Source organism: Podarcis cretensis, assembly GCF_951804945.1.
Source record: "Podarcis cretensis genome assembly, chromosome: 2".
In the NCBI taxonomy this organism is placed as follows: domain Eukaryota; kingdom Metazoa; phylum Chordata; class Lepidosauria; order Squamata; family Lacertidae; genus Podarcis; species Podarcis cretensis.
Window position 1 is genome coordinate 22,069,467 of NC_137171.1, and position 20,502 is coordinate 22,089,968.

Consider the following 20,502-nt stretch of genomic DNA (forward strand, 5'->3'; position numbering starts at 1 on the left):
GGTACCTCGGGTTACAGATGTTTCAGGTTGCAGACTCCGCTAACCCAGAAATAGTACCTTGGGTTAAGAACTTTGCTTCAGGATGAGAACAAAATTGTGCGGCGGCGGGAAGCCCCATTAGCTAAAGTGGTACGTCAGATTAAGAACAGTTTCGGGTTAAGAACAGACCTCCGGAACGAATTAAGTTCTTTTCTTTTCTTTGGTGGCCCGTACGGGGAACAAATTAAGTTCTTAACCTGAGGTAGCACTGTATGTTGTGCTGGTGTTGCAAAGTTACATTGTGGTTCATCCAGAACATGAGCAGACACACAAAGAAATTGTGTCTTTCTGCAACCAATGTTTGTGTGTGTGATACTTCCGTGAAAGCCCAACAGGTGATTTGCTTTTGCCTCAACCAGCAGCTTGGGGATTAAAAGAACTACTTCTTTGGCGATCACACGTAGCCAAGTAATATTGTCTTCCATGAACACAGTTTTAACAATGAGTCCATAAGTGACTTTGGAGGCCAATTCTGGATCCACACGTCCTTCCACAGTGGGGACATAGGCAGGAGTTGATAACAGTGTGGATTTGCCAAGCGTGCCTTCCTCTTGGCACGTTTCTCCCTTTCGTCCTGAGTTCGAGTGTCTTCAAAGCCCATGACACCTTTGGTCAAGGCTGTTCTCCAAGTGGAGTGCTCTCAGGCAAATGTTTCCCAATTGTCGGTGTTTATACTACATTTTTTAAAGATTTGACTTGTCTTTAAACCTCTTTTGTTGACCACCAGCATTACGCTTTCCATTTTTAAGTTGGGAATAGAGTAGTTGCTTTGGAAGACGAAATAAAGGAAATAGAGGGAGTAGGGCCACGTGGTCCCTGAGAATCCTGGGCACCCTTGAGGGTCATCTAGTCCAACCCGAGGAAGTCCCTCAGAAGTAGCTGCCATTGAGCCCAGAGGGACTTGCTCCCTACTACGCGCCTCCAGAGGTCAAGGGTCACAACGCTCCCAGGTGCCCCCGCTCCCCCTCAGACTGCCGCTCAAAGGGCAGCTCGCTTCTCATTGGCCGGCGCCGATAGCGTAATCGCTGGTTGGGCCAAAAAAGTTGAGGCCACGCCCGCCAACGCGCTTGTCAATCAATCCTCCGCTTCTCGCCGAGGACGTCTGGCCCTCGGATTGGACGCTGCCTACTGAAGCCCCGGGTTATAACTGGTTGGAGATGCCAGAGCGCTCCTCCCCGCCAGGTCACCTTATTTGTTGTTTATGAAACCTCCTGAATCGGAGGCTTTCCTACTGGCTCGCTCCCTCGTCAGTTCGAGACATACCCCGCCCCTCCTCTAGGCCAGCTGCTTTTCAATTGGCCATCCCGCCTCCTCTAACGCCATTGGCGGGGGAGCTTACTGCCCATCCTACCCTTCGCCGGGTCGCGATTAGTCAGCCGGGGCCTGGGTGCGGTTTTGCGCGGCGCGATTGGTCGGGAGGGCGTGACCGGTCCCCAGGTGCCCGGCGCTGATTGGCTCGGTTCGCAGACTAAGCCCTGCCTTCCGGCGCAGAGGTGGGTTCGGTTGAGCTAGTTTGTTTGTGTGCGAGGCAGACGGGGGCCGAGAAGAGGGGGGGGGGCCCGAGTCGGAGCCGCCTCAGGTACCCACAGGAGGGCGGGGGGCGGGAGGCTCGGGCCTTGACGGTTGTCCGGGTTACCTGAGCGAGTGGCCTCGCCGAGTGGAGCGTGGTTGCCTGGGGTTCCCTCGGAGAGGTGGTTGCCTGGCTACCCCCGGGGGGTGGGGTGGGGAGAAGTCGGGCCCTTCGGGTGGGAAGGGGTGGCGAAGTGGGCCTGGGCCTGCGCTGAGGGAACGGGGAAGAGGCCGAGTGGAGGATCCCTGGCGTGGGGGGGGGCGGAGGGGGGCTTGGTCGGGGGGGGGCAGGGCTGCCCTCTCCCTCCCCCCCTCCTTTGGCCACGAAGGGTGGGCGACCCGTCCCGCCGAGTCTGCCAAGGCACGGAGGACCCACATGAGATGGGCGGTGGAGGCGGAAGGGCCTTGGCACCCTGGGCAGTCGGATGGCGAGGCGCGCTTGCTTCACTCTGGGGGCTGGCGACAGGGTGAGGATCTCCAGAGGCCATCAGGGGGGTGTATGGGTGGGGAGGGTGGGGAGAGGAACATCTTGTCCCCCAATAATGTGCTTTTAATGTGTCTTCTTTATTATTGAATGTAGGTGGTGTTATAGGGATTCTCAAGCATGGAATAAATGTCGGTGGCTAGCCATGGCTGAGGTATTTAGACAGGCTCCTTTTCGAAACGTGGAAGCAAAGGTGGTTGCTCGGGTGAAAAGTGTAGGCTTTGCAATGCCAAAGGTCCAGGGTTCAGTCCCTGCCCTCTCCCGAGTAACCCCTGGGAGCCACCGCTAGTCATTGTCGAGGCAGATGGTCCAGTGGTGTGACTCTGTGTAAATCGGCTTCTTGTTTCCCTGTGTGGTGGAGCAGAGCCTAGATGGGCCCGGCCTGTGGTAGGAAGTCCAGGGGGCACTGGCTGATACTTGGGGTGCATTTAATAGCCTTTGTGTGTATTGCTGTGTCTTCTGTAAATTCGATACTGTGGCTACCCTTGCATTGAAAGTATTGGCAGGGCTTATTTTACAAGTCTTTATTTTGATGGCGATAGTTTAAGAAACATTGGCCGCTGCAACATAGGCTGCACGCTTCCATGGTCTCTCACTTTTATTCTTGAAATCTCGAGCTGGTTACACTGCTGTGGGGTGCCCATATCAAAGTCTCCAAGCCTGTTTCTTGTATTATGAAGGTGGTACTTTTGTAGCACCACCACCTTGTGAAATTGCAGCTGCCCTAGTTTTTGCTAGTTGTCATGTGACCTGAGTACAGTTGCTTGACCTGTTGAAGCTGCTATCCTTAGTCCATCATGTTCTGTCAGTGCTGGAGCATTTCTGCCTTCCCATAGTACCTCGGTTTCCTTTTTTTCTCCCTTGGGCTCCTTAATCCAGAATTTCTTTCTTCGGTGTAGTCACCTGGGAGAGGCAAAGTTATTTGATTATTGTTGCTTTTCAAAGCAAAGCCACCTATTGTGTGATTAGCATCCACAGGGAGTCTTTGATTCTGTTTAAATTCAGGGTTCTAGTTAGGCATGTGTGATGCTTCTACTAATCCTTGTAATTATCCCCTGGATATTCAGGAGATGGGCACATTAGGGATTCATAGATATTTCTCTACTGTAAGGGATTTATAATCGCTTCTTATAGCTTGACTTTATTAAAAATGTATTGGGGTAGGCAAACTGCCCAGAGAACAGAATGAAATAAAAATAGGTTCCTTGTTGATGCAGTATGAAAAGTAGAGAGAGATAGTTGGAAATACGCTAATGTGTCCTCAACCCATAAGGCTTAATGGGGGTCTTTTATATGGTGGAAATTTGCAGGTGTTTAAGCTGAAATTGTAAAAACAAAGTCATGTGCTCAGCACCTTTAGATAAAGTGATTGACTACTTTCACATGTGACATTATATACTGATTATTTAAGAACTGGCATGTTTTTTCATAGGATTCTTTGATATTATTAATAGTATTTCGATGTTATTGATCTCATATTGCTAGTGTTGTTATTAGTGCTATGTTTTGTACCTGCTTCCCTGGTCTTTGCCTTAGCAGTAATTTAGATTTGCTTCCAATGTGTGAATATAGGTACAGTACTTATATTATTTCCATGTTTTGTAATGCCCATTGTGCTGCAGACAAATAAAATTGATCACATCACATGTGTGGAATCTGACATTGGATCATTTGTAGGGCTGTAAAGAAAAGGAAGGATGTGAATCATGAAAGTTAGATTGCAGAGAGTTATGAGGTCATCCAGTGTGGGCTTGTCCTAGAGTTTCTTCTTCAGTCTGCAGTATGTCAAGTGGTAAGCCTTCTATTGTTTACTGATGGGACAGTTTCTACTGAATCTCTGAAAGAAGTTACCTCTTCCTACTTTTTTTCTTGATCAGTGTAACACAACTTTGCTTGTTAGAAGACAACTTAGTAACATTAAAATATGTTCACAACGGGGTCACCGTATATGTTCAATGACTTTGGAGTTGGCATTGGTTAAGTATCATACCTGGATTGAGAGATCTTTTTCAAGAGAGCAATACTTCTGTACTTGTAGCACTATACCCCAAATGAGTAAGACTTGATTACTGATTATAATAAAAAACAAAGAGTGGTTCATAACAGTAGTCTAATGGGAATAAGCTTCCAAAATCTTGATGAAAATTATCAAAATTACTTGTAGTAACAAATTGCTATTTTTATTGGAAGTTGCATATTGTAGCAATTCACAAGCTTATTGGCTTTTGCCAGTACTATGGGTTCGATCTAACATTAATCATACTTTGACTGGACCTATTGAAACAGACATGAGTAACTTAAGTCCATTAATTTCAGTGTGTATGCTCTTAGCAAAACAAAGTTGGATACAACCCTGTATATCTTAACAACTTTAACCATTCTGGCTGCACCCTTTCCCTCCACTACAAGTGTTATGAGAAGAACATATTTGGATGCTTATGCTGCGTATTTGCACTCACTTTCTCAACAGGGAAGTTGCACTCCTGAATATTCAGTTTCTTTTTTGCAAAGTAGCATTAGCATCTGCCCTACTTTTGCTTACTACCATCCATAACTGTACACTGCTACAAAAAGTAACTTCTGGGCTTCTTTTCTGATGGATATAGCAGTTCAAGGAATGTTTGCATCATCTGTTTTCTAGAAAATCCCCCAACACTGGTTTGACATTGTGACTTAACAACTTGCCACACATCTCCTTCCCACTATATACAGTGGTGCCTCGCAAGACGAAAATAATCCATTACGCGAGTCTCTTCGTCTAGCGGTTTTTTCGTCTTGCGAAGCATCCCTATTAGCGGATTAGCGCTATTAGCGGCTATTAGCGGCTAAGCGGCTATTAGTGGCTTAGAAAAAGGGGGGGGAAGGGAAAAGACTTGCAAGACGTTTTCGAAGCAAGCCCATAGGGAAATTCGTCTTGGCGAGGCATTCGTCTTGCGGGGCACCACTGTAAAAGGGTTGTGAACTTCTGTGGTCTTAAACATGGAATAGTTTGGAGACCAGAAAGTATATGAGAAAACTAGAAGGATTTCCCTTTTCATCTTGGAAAAATACCTGCTCTCCTAATTGCATTGATGAGCTTAGTAAGTTGAGTGTAACATAGATTTGTGTTCTGCTTTGAACTCATTTGGTGGAAGAGTGGTATATAAGCAAAAATAGCAAATCAGTAAATAAACACTGAAGGCAAAAAGGAATCTCAAGAGCTGTTGTTTAAAGCAAAAATACCGAGACAAGGTATGTGTTAATCAAGGAATAAGGGGAGTGTTGGCTTCATTTCCTACTTCGGAGCTTTCTAGGAGTGTTTGGCTGTCTGAATTTTGGAACAGAATGCAGGTTGACCTTTGATCCAATTGCACAGTTTTTGTGACCACTATATTTGCTAATATAGGCATGTGTAATTTCTCTGGCTGTTTGACACATATTAAACAGCTATGCCTTTAATCTGTCTGAAAAATGCAAATGGACATTGGGTTTCATTAGTAGAAATGGAGAGCTCCCTGAAACTCCCAACTAAATGTTTTGAAGCATCTAGTTCTTCTTAGATCTTGGTGAAGAAAAATCATTTATGTTGTTCCTTTCTTGGGTTCTCATCTGCCATTTATTTGGGAGGTTGGAACATTACCAAAAAAAAATGCTGTGGTATTCCAACTCTTTTCTAAACTTTGGTTAAACCTGGCCACAAAATGGGCCATCCAAAAACTAAGGATATAGCATTGCTTCCAAAATATTCTCAGGCCATGACTTTGAGCTTCATGTGGAGGGAGTTCCAAAAATATAGAGTAGTTTTCTGTTTTGTGTCCTTGACATTGATTCAGTCATGGAACACACATCATACTGTTAACAGGTGTTATCCTTTGATTAAGATTGCAGTGGGACATAGGGAAAGAGATCTGAAAGGTATGTAGGGCCTAAGTTGCTTAGGGCTTTGTCAGAACTAGTACAGTGGTACCTCGGGTTACATATGCTTCAGGTTACATACGCTTCAGGTTACAGACTCCGCTAACCCAGAAATAGTACCTCGGGTTAAGAACTTTGCTTCAGGATGAGAGCAGAAATTGTGCAGCGGTGGTGCGGCAGCAGCAGGAGGCCCCATTAGCTAAAGTGGTGCTTCAGGTTAAGAACAGTTTCAGGTTAAGAACAGACCTCTGGAATGAATTAAGTACTTAACCTGAGGTACCACTGTACTTTGAATTGTAGCTGAGAGAAGTCATTGCAAGCTGTGGAGCAAAATGTGTTCACCGCTGTCCATACCTCTCAAAAGATGAGATGCTCCATTTTACCCTCACTTGCAAACTTCATAGGCAACTTTGTATAGAACCTATTACAAAAGATTAGTCTTTGTATTACAAAGGCCTGGAAAATTTATTGCTAGGGCAAATTGGGAAGGCATTGTTGCCATTGACTTCCAAAGGTGCTCCTTGAAGACCTTTTTATACTGACAGGCCTTTATGCTTTCTTGATTTGTCATTTTAATGGTTATTTTCTATTGCTTCTATGGTGTGTCATGTTGTATATATTGACTCTGCCTTGATATCTTATGAGTTGAAGGTATATAAATATGTTTTTCCCCTAAATAACTAAATGAGGGAGATCATTGCTTACATCAATGGGTTGTACATTGAAGGCAATTCGAAAAGGAGGCCCAGGTTTGCTTTCACTTTGATATCTGCCTACCATTAACTTTTCAGAACTTTGCCAGTTTTCTCAAGAGAGAAAATACTAATGCAACATGCTTCTAGACTTGAAAATTTACTGTACTCAAGTAGAGTAAATTGCATAAGAAAAATCCTAATTATTTTAAAGCTTTTTTGGAGAGTCTTGTTAGGTTGGGTGCCTTACCATAAAGATATCACAGATATTATTCCAAATCTGAATCTAAGGGGTATATTGCTAAAATGGTGGGCAATAACCTCTCTGTTTTAAGTACTTGTGCCACAGTCTAGCTAGGTAAAGTAACAGAAAGGACCAAACTCTTGGCCATGAGAATCTGGGCTGGATATTTTATTTCTCAACTGCCTGCTGCCTCCTGTTCCCTGACCCTGATGCAATATCCCTGGCAAACTTCAGCTTCCCGTTTGCTCTGCCAGTATTTAGAGACTTTCCTTTCATCCTAGAACAATGGGATGGGGTAAACATGTAATCTCACCTCTTCCAGGCTTGCCCTTGAATTGGTACAGGCAGAATCAATGCAAATAGAGCCATTTGCAACTATTGTGCTAACTGTGTGCACTCAGACTCAGGAGTAAAGGTTTTCCTTCAGACCAAAGTCCCTCAGTTGTTGATATTTGCTTGTTTCAAGCCCTGAGAGAACCAGACATTTGGAAAGCTGCAGGAAATACTAGTAAGCAGAAAGGTAGCCGTGTTGGTCTGCCATAGTCAAAACAAAAAAATTCCTTCCAGTAGCACCTTAAAGACCAACTAAGTCAGTTCTTGGTATGAGCTTTCGTGTGCATGCACACTTCAAATGCCAACAGTGTCCTTCAGCTCTCTATATTGGACAAACAGGCCAGACCTTACGCCAAAGAATAAACGGACATAAATCGGACATCAGGAATCACAAGACAGAGAAACCAGTAGGAGAACACTTCAATCTCCCAGGACATTCTATACAAGATCTCAAAGTAGCTGTTCTATTACAAAGGAATTTCAGAAATAGACTGGAAAGAGAAGCTGCTGAATTGCAACTTATTACCAAACTTAAAACCATGGAGAGACCTGGTCTGAACAAAGACCTTGGATTCTTATCTCATTATACATGACAAAGCCATTTTTCACCTTTTCACCCCTTGCTTTTTCCTGTAAGACCTATTGCAGTCGTTAAGAGTCGTCAACAGGCTCATCACAGCTATCTGCCAATCACCCATTCCCACCACCCTTCTGAGTAATACCCCTCCCCACCTTCTCACTATATAGAAGGGTCTGGAAACTTCTGTTTCAGTGTATCTGAAGAAGTGTGCATGCACACGAAAGCTCATACCAAGAACTGACTTAGTTGGTCTTTAAGGTGCTACTGGAAGGAATTTTTTTGTTTTTAGTAAGCAGAAATTAGTCGCAGTAGCAACTGATGAATTCAGCAAATCTTCACAGATAAAAGTTAGCAGCAAGGCAGTAGTACCACATGTCATTTATAGTGGCAAGCCTTCATGGGTGGCATTTCTGCCAGACTAAAGTTCTGTGTGGAAAATCCAAATTCTGTTGCATGAACTTTGTCTGTGTCACCTTTGCAAATATGGACTCACTGACAGGGACTAGATTGTAGAATAGAGAGTGTAGTTGGGAGAGGGATCTGGTCTCTGAGTTTTTAGTTGTAACTTCCCACAAGTTGTATGGGCTAGAAGAGAATTAACATTATTAATTTTTTAATAGAAAAGTAGAATAAAAATCAGAACCCTAAGGGTCTTGGGAATCTTTCAGAGCTTCCAAACTCTGAACCTTTTTGTACATTCACGCTGAGACTTCTGGCTTCCTATGTATCTTGTCTACTCATTATTTGGTATGTGGCTATCCTAGTAGCTAAGCACTTGATCACACCATACTAACTTCAACTATTACATGTTTATCCTTCCATATGAACAAGAACATTGATGGTCTAGGGGGCATCAGAGGTGGGTGGCTCTAACAGAGCGTTCTCTGCACTGGCCATGTAGGTGCATCATCCTTCATTACAAACCATGCTGCATACAACTATTGTCTCATTTGGCTGATAATACAGATTAAAGTTGTAGTCCAAAGAGAGAGATTCTAAGATGTGCTCAGAACTTCTAGAAGTTCTTCCTATCCCTCTGTGGCTTCTCTGAGTGTCTTAGTGGGAATTACAGAGAGAGAGCCAAGTGGGGGCCATTCTGGTCATTCTGAGGACCCTTGCAAAAAGTATCAGCAAACCAGACTTGGCTCTCAATAAGGAACACAATTATAATAAATTATTATTGGATCACTTACTCCATCTGGTCAATCAGCACTACTTAGATGTTCTCACCTGTCCTGCCCTGCACCAATAAATGTTTAAGGTAGTTCAGGTATCCGTTCCCTCACCCACTAAGCATTTTTGTTCCCATTATGTGCTTAATTCCATCTATCCCTAACTGTTCCTGGTAATATTAAGGGACTAACAGAAAATTATTTGTATATACAGATGACCCTTGTGGTCCTTTCCAACTGTACAATTATATGATTCTATCTGTTGAGTGGAGAAATGGGCTGTTTTTGTCCAAGGAGTTGTTTGCCCAGAGATTGCCTAATAAATAATATGCAGCTCATAGGGGAACTTCACTGGAGCAAGAGCAACTATTCTCAACTCTTTTGCAACCCTAAATTAATCGGAAGGAAATGGCACGCTGAATGTGCAGGCAACAGTGAGACTTTGGATGCATTACAGAGAAACTTGGAATAAACTCTATGAACCGGAGTGTTGTCACCCACGCAGTGCCCAAACCTTGGTTCTGAAAGGAGTTGATGATGAAATATCTTCCAGTGTAGGGAAAAAGTGTTCAGATTGGCTTGGCAGATCTCTACACGTATTGTCCTAACTTAATAGCTCTCCTCTATGAAAGTTTCATATATTCGGGATAAGATCATATAAAATAGGGGTAACCTTATCTGAGCATATAAAACAATTGTGCTGAAAACTCTTTGGGCAATTGTTGTAACACTGGTATTTCCTGCAGCTAACATGGACATCATATCAATCTTTAGTTGTGTACATAAATCTGGGAAACACCTGTTCTATGCCAACTTCTTGGGGCAAAAAATTGCTCAGGGAGGCTTAAAAGCACAAGAAAATGCAACTGCAATAAGAAACCTGATGGTCCACGCATCCTGAATAGTTGTTTTTAGCACTGGATTTCAAGGAAAATACCAGAAACGATGATCAGAAGAATCTTGAGAAACATTGAACCAAGCTAATATTTGTGTTGATCAGCTTGCCAGTTAAGCACTCACAGAGGACATGTAGCAGGTCAAGTTGTTGACAGATTCCATCACTAAAGCTACATTGATAGAGCTAGACTAATAAGTACTTCATTGGGGCTACCCTAAGAAAATTGCTTTCCTCCACCAGAAACCTGCTCTGTTTCTGTATTTGACATGCTATAGAGGCAAAGCCAGCTCTTGTAGATCTACCAAAGAAACCAGTCAGGCTGGTGGGGTGCTCTGTGCTGCTGCTGCCTCCAAGCACTGTGTTTCTGGCCTGCAGTTTTTTTTTAATAGCCCCCTAAGAGGAGCTGGCAAAGACTAGGTGGTGATTTTGTTTGCAGGCTAGTAACCTTTGGGGGCTAACTTGCAAGGCTGTTTTAAATGGCTTCTGCGGCATAGGTTTGCATAGGCTAGTGTCACAGGCTAGATGTGGTTTTTCAATCTCTATCACTTAAACTGTCTCCCCATGGAGTTTGGAAAGATTTAATTCTAGATGTTATTTTTATTCAGAATTTCTAATGAAATCAGAGAGTTGGTATGCAGGATCCTTCACTTAGGGCTCTCAGAATCGCTAAAAAACCCCTCTGACTTGATTAACCTAACTGTGGACTTTGACTCTAGACCTGGGCAATACAGTGGTACCTCGAGTTACCAATGCCTCAGGTTACAAACGCTTCAGGTTACAAACTCCACTAACCTGGAAGAGTTACCTCGAGTTGAGAACTTTGCCCCAGGATGAGAACGGAAATCGTGTGCTGGCAGCGCAGTGGCAACAAGAGGCCCCATTAGTGAAAGCACACCTCTAGTTAAGAACATTTTCACGTTAAGAACGGACCTCCGGAATGAATTAAGTTCGTAAGTAGAGGTACCACTGTATATTGATATATCACCAGGACTGGTACGAGGGACAGACCACGTTGACATATTCACTCAGTGGTATATCCCTGGTGAACCCGCCCCGGCTCCCAAGTCCCTCTTCCTCCAGTGCCCAGCGTGCTGAGGCAAAAACAAGCAGAGGTACTAAAGCGGTGGCAGTTTCACCAGTGATATACCGCTGAGTGAAACTGCCATTGTGGTCTTGGCTCAGGAGCATGCTGCTGCCCTTGCCTCAGCCAAGCAGTTTTAGGGAGCCCCCATCCCTCTACCAGCTTGCACAAGCCAGTGGCAGGGGGAGGCTCTGTTAAAGTGCTTCCACTTCCTAGCTGAGAGATCCCCGACCCCTCTCCTGCTTGCACACAAATAGGAGTGGGGTGCGGCTGCTCAGCTGGGGAGCGCAAAGCCTCTGCTTCCCAGCTGAGAGATCCCCGCTTCCACCTGCACGGGAGCAGAAGCTGGATCGGGCCTGCTCAGCTGGGGAGGAGCATGCTCCATCACACTTTTCCATTGAGGGGTACTTGCATGCAAGCAGGCTTCGTGCTCTTCAGCTGAGGAGCCCTGATCCCACTCCTGCTCACTGGGACATTGGGGGTCACTTAGTTGGGCGCAGGTGCCTTTCTGCCCCAGAGCTGAGCAGCAGGCTGGGGCCAGCTGCAGTGTCCCCAGCTCGCCATACATTGGGTTGAAAGTGCCTCATCTCCCACCGTGAGAGCTGAGGCAGTTTGTCCCAGCACCTCACCAGCTGGGACCAGTGCAGCTTGTTTCAATATTGTGGTTTACCGCCATGTTTTGCTGGCGATACACCGCAATATTGAAAACCTAACATTGCCCAGCCCTATTTGACTCTCTGTCACATTATTCTAAAACTGAAAGACTCTGCACACTTGTAGGAGAGTAAGGACCGTTCAGTGCCGGGGTGTGTGTGTGTGCTTTTGAGAGAACTTGGGAGGTTCAAGCTGTAAAAAAAATTGAGCATCTTTGCTTAGCTAAAGTAGAGGCTTAACAAAGTCTCTGATTCTACAAAGTTCTGATTCTACCATTGCATTTCATAGGACAAACTAAATGATCTTCAAAAGCAGCAGGGAGAAATATCCAGTCTGCAGACCTAACTAGACCCAGCAGGGGTCCTAATTAGGCCTCTGAGGTTATTTTCCCCATGTCATACCCACCTGATGTTGAGCATGTAAAGATGCAGTGGCAGAGGCACAACTGAGGGCCTTAAAATGCATTTCCAATGGGTCATTGGCATGTGGGGCTTGTTTCCAGTGCCTTTTAAACTTGGTACCAAATGTAAACCCTGCTGGAATTGGTTCCAGTTGGTGCTACCAAGCAAAGCCAATCCCTCACAAAAAGCGGGAGTTGAATTCAGCGCTAGTTAGCAATGACTTCAAACTCCACTGGGATCTTGATCTCAACATGTGCTGTAAAGGAAAAACAGATCACAGTGATGTCTGAGGTTGTCAGAATGGCCCGCCAGGTACGAGAGAGCTTAATATTTGGCCATCCTGTTCCCCTCTCCTCTAAAGAACTGCTAATTTCAAAATTTGGTCTTCTAAATTTAAACTGCTCCTTTGGTTGACTCAAAGGAAGGAGAGAAATATGCATGATTCTTTTTCATTCACTCTTATTTTTATTCATTTTCTATGTAGCTTTTCACAGTTCAGGGCAGCAGTTTGAAATTGGAAACACTTGCTCCAGACTGACCTAGGACTTCAGAGAGATCAAGCCTTCCCCTTTGATTTTAAGCCTGTTTGATTAGCAAAGGTAACATCATTGGACCCACCCTTTAATGCTTTTTTAAGAGTGACTTTCTATTTTCCTATGTCTCCATACCTTTAGAATTTGGATGATTAGCAGCACAAACAAACTTCAAAGCCTATTTGAGCCTCATGTTAACAGTTTCATTCTTTTACTTGCCAGAGCAGGCAGGTGCAGTCAGGCTTGGAGTCCATGCCTAGTACTTTTGTGCATAGATGTTCACAGAAGTGTGTGAAACCAACTTCTAAAATGCCCCTTATTCCAAGCTGTATGGTACCATCCTGGATGCAGGTACCATTACTTGTAAATTTGGATAACCTATGGTGGAAGCTAAGATGTACAGATTTTTCTTTCTCTTCTTTGATTCTGATATTACACTGAATAAAGTCGGTTGTTACAATGTTGGGCAAACTTAGCATGATCACGTAGGAGTGACTGTAGTGAACTAGTGGCGTATTTGTGTTCCACCTGTCCTCCCAAACTCATGGTCATATACTTAAAAGTTTAGTTATGGATACTTGTTTTTGAATGTTGCTGATTTTATTTGTATGTTTTGGATTTTTATACACTATTTAGGGTTTTGGGTTAAGCGGTTTATAAATTCTACTAAACAAACAAGGGACAATTGGTTTTTACGTCTTGCTTGTGAGCTTCTGGCATGGTCAGTGTTGGAGGTAGATCAGACTGGCAGTCTAAGTCCGCCATCCTAACACAGCTCATGTTCTTCCATCTTTCCCTTACCACAATCCTGTGGGTGATGAAGATGAGATTATGACTTGCTAAGGCAGTCTGTGGAACTTCATGAGCTGGAGGGAGGGCTAGCACTCTCTCTCACCCACCCCTGTCTGCCTACTACATTCTGACAAGGCTATATACCGTATTTTTCGCTCCATAAGACACAATTTTTTCCTCTTGAAACCTAAGGGGAAATGTCTGTGCGTCTTATGGAGCGAATGTGTGGTCCCTGGGGCTGGGGGGGGGGAGGCCGGGCTTCCCTCCACAGCCCCACAAGCTCGGGGAGCAGCCTTTCCGCTGCTCCCCGACCTGCACTTTGGGTCAAGCAGCTCTGGGGTAGCCCGTGAAGCCTCTACAGGGTAGCGGGGAGCCTTCATCCCGCTGCCCTGGGGAGGCTTCGCACGGCTAACCCTGGCTTTTGCGGGAGGTGGGGGAAGGGATAGAGCAAGGCTCTCTCACTTCCCCCACCTCCCACAAAAGCCCCCAAGAACTGCATTTTTTTTTCTTGAATCCTCCCCCCCCCAAAAAAAAAGTAGGTGCGCCTTATGTAGTGAAAAATACGGTACTTGCAGGTCCTTGCCAATCATTCTCAACTACTGATTTCTTAAATATGCTTCCATTCTACCATGGTGTCAAGCATTATCTACCTTAGCAGTGAAGCTAGTTGGCGCTCCTTGTTAATAGGAAAAGGAGACAATAATGCCTTGCTAAACACTGTGTTAAAACTCCTTCAGTGCAGAAAGGAAGCTCTAGAAAGTTTCCTTTGACAGGTTTGGAGAAAGATGACTTTGTTCTGGTGCATGTTTATTGAACTGCATAAAGGAGCTTACGGGTTTTGTGAACGAAGTAACAATATACTTGATAGTAAAACTTCTTGGGACAACTGAACGCCCCTAGATGTCATTGCCAACCCAGTAATTTAACCCGCCAACAAATGCATATTTGGCTTTCAGAAACTTTCTCTTTCCACAAATGGCTTGTTCATAAACGCACTTCTGGTCTGCTCCTTACTTCTGACTGGAATGTGCCTGCCTACAACTTTAGGCTACACCGAAAATACTTGTTTTGCCAGTTTTCTATTCAGTGCTCAGTGCTTTCTCCCCTGCTACACATGCCGTCTCCTTAATCAGGTCACCTCTAAAGTTGCTTGATTAAACTGCTTAGGAGAGTGCCTTCAAACACAAGGTATGAAGAAAACTACTTCCCAAAAGCATGCACACGAAAGCTCATACCAAGAACTAACTTAGTTGGTCTTTAAGGTGCTACTGGAAGGAATTTTTTTATTTTGTTTTGACTATGGCAGACCAACACGGTTACCTATCTGTAACTAGCTTTTATATAACTTCTTCTGTGTATCTGAAGAAGTGTGCATGCACACGAAAGCTCATACCAAGAACTAACTTAGTTGGTCTTTAAGGTGCTACTGGAAGGAATTTTTTTATTTTGTTTTGACTATGGCAGACCAACACGGCTACCTATCCGTATGTAGGGAAGATCTCCTGATGACAACCTATTATTTATCTTCTAAGGTTCTCTTGAACACTTTAATTGTTGCTAGAATGCATGCCAGTTCCTAAATAAGCTGCTGCAAAATATTTACAAGCAACAGTGTAAATTAAGATTAAAGCATTCCACATATATGAAGGAAAGCATAAAATGGATTTGTGGGCTAGTTTGGTCTTTTTTAGTGTCTCTCTCTTTGGCAGTGTCTTTTAAGAAATTTGCTGAAAAATATTTCTAGTGATAGTATTTTATCACTTGATCAGTTTTGGGGCAGGGGATTGTAGAGTGTAGATACCTTTTTGTTTTAGGCAGAAACAAAAGTTTTTAAAACTCATTACCTTACAACATAAAGTATTCCGCTTTGGTTGATCACGTAACATAGAAGTGCTCCAGGTGTCCTGAAGTAAGGAGCCAAACACCCAGTTCACCCTCTCTGGCCTTGTAAGCAGAAAAATACTTCAATGTACAGAAAACACACTACAAGGGTTTCCAATATGGTTATGCCTTTGCTGTGTATTACTGGGATTTATCCTGCAAACGAAAATGGGTTATTTTGGTGGGGGGTGTAAAAATCATCTCAGGGAGTAGTGCACCCTTAAAATGCCTTTTACTGTGAAATCATGAAGCCTTGCTGGAAATAAATTACCAAAAGAGGAAGAGATTGTGCTGCAGATTGTCTCATGTGGTAGTGCCCATAGAATCATAGGATATTGACAAGCTGGAAGGTGTGCAGAGGTGGGCAACCAAGAGGATCAAGGGTCTGAAAACCAAGCTTTATGATTGCTGAAACAATAATTTGCCCTGTTTGGAGCAAAACATCAAGTGCAAAAGAGGTTTCTATTTAGCTGGACTCTTATTTGCACGAAGGAACCTAATGTTGCTGACAAGCTCAAGAAATAGTACTGCGAGGCTGTTCTCAACAGTTTGCAATTATACTAAACTTAGGTCAACGGCTTGGTTTAAAGCTTTAGTTGCACCCTCCTTAATTTTAATCTTCATTTGTATATCGGTGCCATACAATCCTTTGGGTAGGAAACGCCTCAGACCGTAGCTGCATGTGTTTATCATGCAAAAACTGCTGGACACGCTTGGCAACAGGTAGTGTTCTCTCCATGATCTCTTGTTATAAAGGGGCATTTGGTCAAATGTTTTAGGCAGCACCTTATCCTGGACTTTTTCTGCTGTTTCTTCATCAGCATGATAAAATTTGTTTGTTTATTTATTTATTATTATTTTATTAAAACTAATTAAATTAAATTAAATTGTAACAATGTTTCCCCATTTCCAATATACAAAATTTATATCTGCTGTGTGACCCACAGTTTTCACAGTAAGGAAATTGCATAGAAGAGTGATCAGCATTTTGATGATGATATTAGGGTACAGGGAGCTTTGCATACCCAAAAGATAGATTCCTGCCCTTAGGAGCTTGCAATCTAAACAGAGATGGTGGGTGGGTGAGCAGAGTCAACAGGAGATGCAAGAGACAAAGGGATGCCAAATGCCAAATGGTTTGTTCACTGCTGTTGCCACATCCTCCATTTTGGCTCAGCGACTCCAGCTCAAGGAAACATAATCGCCAATACGAACACCAGTGTTTACGTGCACCGTACTTCCTCAAGCTCTCAGAAGTTCCAGGGGGAGCACATATCTGAGTTTGGCTTCCTTTTATAGGAAATGGCTTGTGCTGTTGCTTTTTGGAGTTTTTGAGATTCCTTTACAAATATGCAAAGTGAAGCAGAGGAAGCGACTATGATTCTAATACGATCTAGTTGAAATTCCTGCATTGCAGGGGGGTTGGACTAGATGAACCTCGGGGGTCCCTTCCAACTCTGCGGTTCTCTGGTTTTCTGGGCGCATATTGGAAAATACATGTGGGCAGAGAAGGATCTCTGCATAAAACAGGGCAGTGTGTCACTTCAGCAAGGTTCCCGGAACGGCCAGGGAGCAGCTGTGCAAACTGCTTCTTTAGAAGTGCACAGAGCTCTCTTCCCAGGGAGCCTGGGCAGGATGTCTGCAAGGTCATTGCTCAACTGCACTCTCTCACTCTCACTCTCACAAGAGAGTTCTTGGAAAAGGAAAGAAGTGTTTTCCTATGTTCAGCAGATTCAGCAAAACTAAATCTAAATACACACTATTTGCTTTGCTACCAGTGAAAGTCTGTGCTGCTGGCTTTAACTGTGTTCCACATTTGATCTGGGTGCATAGTGCAGATGGACTTCTCTGGATAATTTGTCTTAACCATTTTGCAGCCTTGGATTGTGTGAATAACAATTGATTTTATTTTTTGACTCGTGGAACACTTAGGTGAATCCTGGACGACGTTTCTAGCCAAGTTTTGAATTTTGCTGTATTTAAAGTTGCTGAGTTTGAAGTTGAGTTATGATCCTGACTTGTTCAGATGGAATGGGAAGCTTTGGTTAGTTAGGTATTTGCCGCTTTTAATTGCTGCTCATTGTGGAGGAGATGTTTGCCATAAGCAAGAGGCTCATGCATAATTAGCTTAATAAGATAATGAATGCAGACCTTGGGTGGCCCAGAATTCTGCTTTTAAGAAAGAGGAAGCAAAACTTGATGTTTAGAAAACTTTAGGAAATGTTTCAGCCTTTCCCTGAAGATGCTGCAGTTCCTGGGTTGTTTTTTTTTTTTTAAGTGGGGGTTAGTAATGCAGTGGTGATTGAAGATTCCTGAGAATTAACTTGCTGCCCTCAACTTTTATATTCTTGCTCAAAACTGGCTTAAATAAAAATGTAAACCCACACAAGAAGCTTGTCAGAGGTGGCTAGCCTTGAGAGAAGCTTGTGTGTGAGAGAGCCTTTTTTGCACGGGTTATGATTTCAATTGTTACCTGTCAGAAACTTAATGTTTTATTGGAATTCATTTTTAAGGGTGGGTGGCTAGGATTTTGCTTCCAGTTACATCTCCATGTTGAAATAAAGGATTCTGTGAGCTATTATGAGCTTGCTTTTTAATAAAAATCCAAAATACTACCCAAATCTAAGGTGGTAAACAAACATGGAGATAGACTGTACCGTCTGCTTTGCTACCAGCAAATGTCTGTGTGGTGTCACACATTTTTACTTCTAACTTACCAATCGATCTGTTTCAGAAAATGTATGGTGGGAGACAGGGCCATTTGTACACTGGGAAGCAAATGAAACACATCTTCAAGCTTTGGGACAAAAGACGCTCGGGTTCATGACTTGGTAACTGCCTTATCGCCTAGGAATTTGAAATCTTCACCCTGGTGTCTTTTGTGATGTTTATCTATCCCCCCAATAGTGAATAATCTGTAAAGCAGGCCTGTGGTGTGAAGAAAAACTTCATTGAAGAAAAGCGTTGAGCTGATGAGTTATACTTGTGGACCTCAGACAGCTGCATGTGCACCTCACGGACAGCTTGGTCCAAACTCATGATGTAATTGAGATGTTAAGCACTGTTGTAATATACCGTTCTGGGCCGGGTCAGGGGTGTTGTCCCTGTAGTCCTGGCTCTTCTTGGTGCCATGTGGTGTGGAGAAAAATCCAGTTCAGAAACTGCTTGCGACGTCTTGAAGAATGTGAGCAGGAAAGACATCCGCAGTAGTTGCTGACTCATGGATCACAGCGTTTCACTGCACATGGGAGTTCTTTCCCCTCCAAGGCTAATTCTGGAGGGTTTGTTTGCTCTAGGAGATTTATTTAAAAAAAAAAAAAAATAACAGCTTGTCTCCTCTGAAGTTTGTTCTTGGTGTTTTGACATTACAATCACCAAATGCTGTGTTTAGCTACAATGCAGATAACCAGGAATCTGACTCTTTCCCTGCTGAATAGAGTGTGTCTGTGGCTTGTCTGCTCAGGTGTCAGGTTACTGTGCTGATTCTGGGCTAAATATTGTTGGATATCCATCCTGACATCTGGTTCGAAAGCCCATGCTTATCTTACACATCCCCCTTGAATGACAGGGCTGCCCCCCCCCCCATTTCACAAATTGAGGAACCAAATATGTTTTTGTTGTTAATTGCTCAGGTTTTGACTGAAGCTAGTTTTACTGCTCGATTCAACTTAATACCTTTCACTTGTCTTTATTGCGCCTACATCCCAAGCCTTCAGTGTTTTTCACCTGTCCAGCACAGCACATCAATCTGTTGTTTTTTTTTCCTGTTTTTTTTTTCCCCAGAAGGAGTTGCTCACAGCAGTTGTCAACCTGTTCCAGGCCAAAAGCTCCTATACTCACAAAGTCTGATCGGTGGCTGGTAGTTTTTTTGCATTGGCTGGAGCACAGGCTGCTCTTAGAATCCAGGCCATGACCAGCAGAGGAGCTGCCAGGCCGAATGGTCAGTCGCAAGCCAGCAAGATCTGTCAGTTCAAGCTAGTACTACTGGGCGAATCGGCAGTAGGCAAGTCCAGCCTGGTGCTGCGTTTTGTCAAGGGACAGTTCCACGAATACCAGGAGAGCACCATAGGTGGTGAGTTTTTTTGGGGGGGATCTCTTCTTGGGAGGAAAATCGATAGCCTAAATTTTAGGAAAGCACCTTTGGATTCCAGCATAACAAACTCCACCTGGGCAAAGTCATCCACTTTCAAATAGGGTGTACTTCCCAACACCTTCATCCCGAAGCATAGTCACTTACTGTGCTTCTTTACCCTTTCAGTAGCCCTCTGGAAGTCTGCAGGTGGTAGGGGTGATAGTCCAACCCCAGCAGCTGAATCTGCTTTTTGAAAGGCTGTTAGCATCATGGTTTGGTTGTTCTTTTGGGTGGAGGTCTTAAACAAGCAAGTAGGCATCAGTAAATCATAATATGGGACGCGGGTGGCGCTGTGGATTAAACCACAGAGCCTAGGACTTGCTGATCAGAAGGTCGGCGGTTCGAATCCCCGCGGTGGTTTGAGCTCCCGTTGCTCGGTCCCTGCTCCTGCCAACCTAGCAGTTCGAAAGCACGTCAAAGTGCAAGCAGATAAATAGGTACCACTCCAGCGGGAAGGTAAACGGCGTTTCCGTGCGCTGCTCTGGTTCGCCAGAAGCAGCTTAGTCATTCTGGCCACAAGACCCAGAAGCTGTATGCCGGGTCCCTCGGCCAATAAAGCGAGATGAGCGCTGCAACCCCAGAGTCGGCCACGACTGGACCTAATGGTCAGGGGTCCCTTTACCTTTACCTTTAAATCATAATATACTAGTGCAATGGTTGTTGTTTTTTTTAAAAAAAATTGCACCCATATTGTTAAAATACAGTGACCCCCCCCCCATAGTTGCAGTTAAAACAGTATATACTTAATAATAGTGGGGGAGGGGAGGGAGAGACCTGTTTCAGCCTGAGGACCAGATTGGAACTTGCTCATCCTTCTGGGTACTACGTTTCAGTGATGGTTGGGACAAAAGTGGGCAAGGCCAAACAAACACAGACACACAAAAAGAGGGGGAAAGTGCATGGATCTCTATCCCCCCCCCCATTGTCAAACACACAAGTGCCAGGTACACAGTGCACTTTCCCTTTTTTTCACACATACATACTTGCAGGCACATATGCATATATTCATGTGATGGGCATATACACGCATATGAAAAACAAGCATTTCTAGCCCTCTCCATCGCTGGGGTGGAGGTGACTGGAAAGATGCTTTTGTGCTCTTTAGGGAGACTCTCTAAAGAGA

At 44.0% G+C, this 20,502-nt stretch overlaps 1 protein-coding gene across 3 annotated transcripts in view; it reads left to right on the forward strand.

The window, feature by feature from the left end:
- Positions 1-1,507: 1,507 nt before the first annotated feature.
- The window catches only part of RAB5B (RAB5B, member RAS oncogene family), a 28,509-nt gene continuing 9,514 nt past the window's right edge, over positions 1,508-20,502 (forward strand). The window contains exons 1-3 of one of the 3 annotated variants that reach the window (XM_079965708.1): positions 1,519-1,618; positions 12,526-12,640; positions 19,031-19,319. In XM_079965708.1, coding sequence (XP_079821834.1) covers positions 19,157-19,319 — 163 coding nt within the window. In that variant the 5' untranslated portion in view covers positions 1,519-1,618; positions 12,526-12,640; positions 19,031-19,156. Of the gene's footprint in view, positions 1,731-12,525; positions 12,641-19,030; positions 19,320-20,502 lie in introns of all 3 variants that reach the window. The other 2 variants (XM_079965707.1, XM_079965709.1) reach the window with 2 other exon arrangements.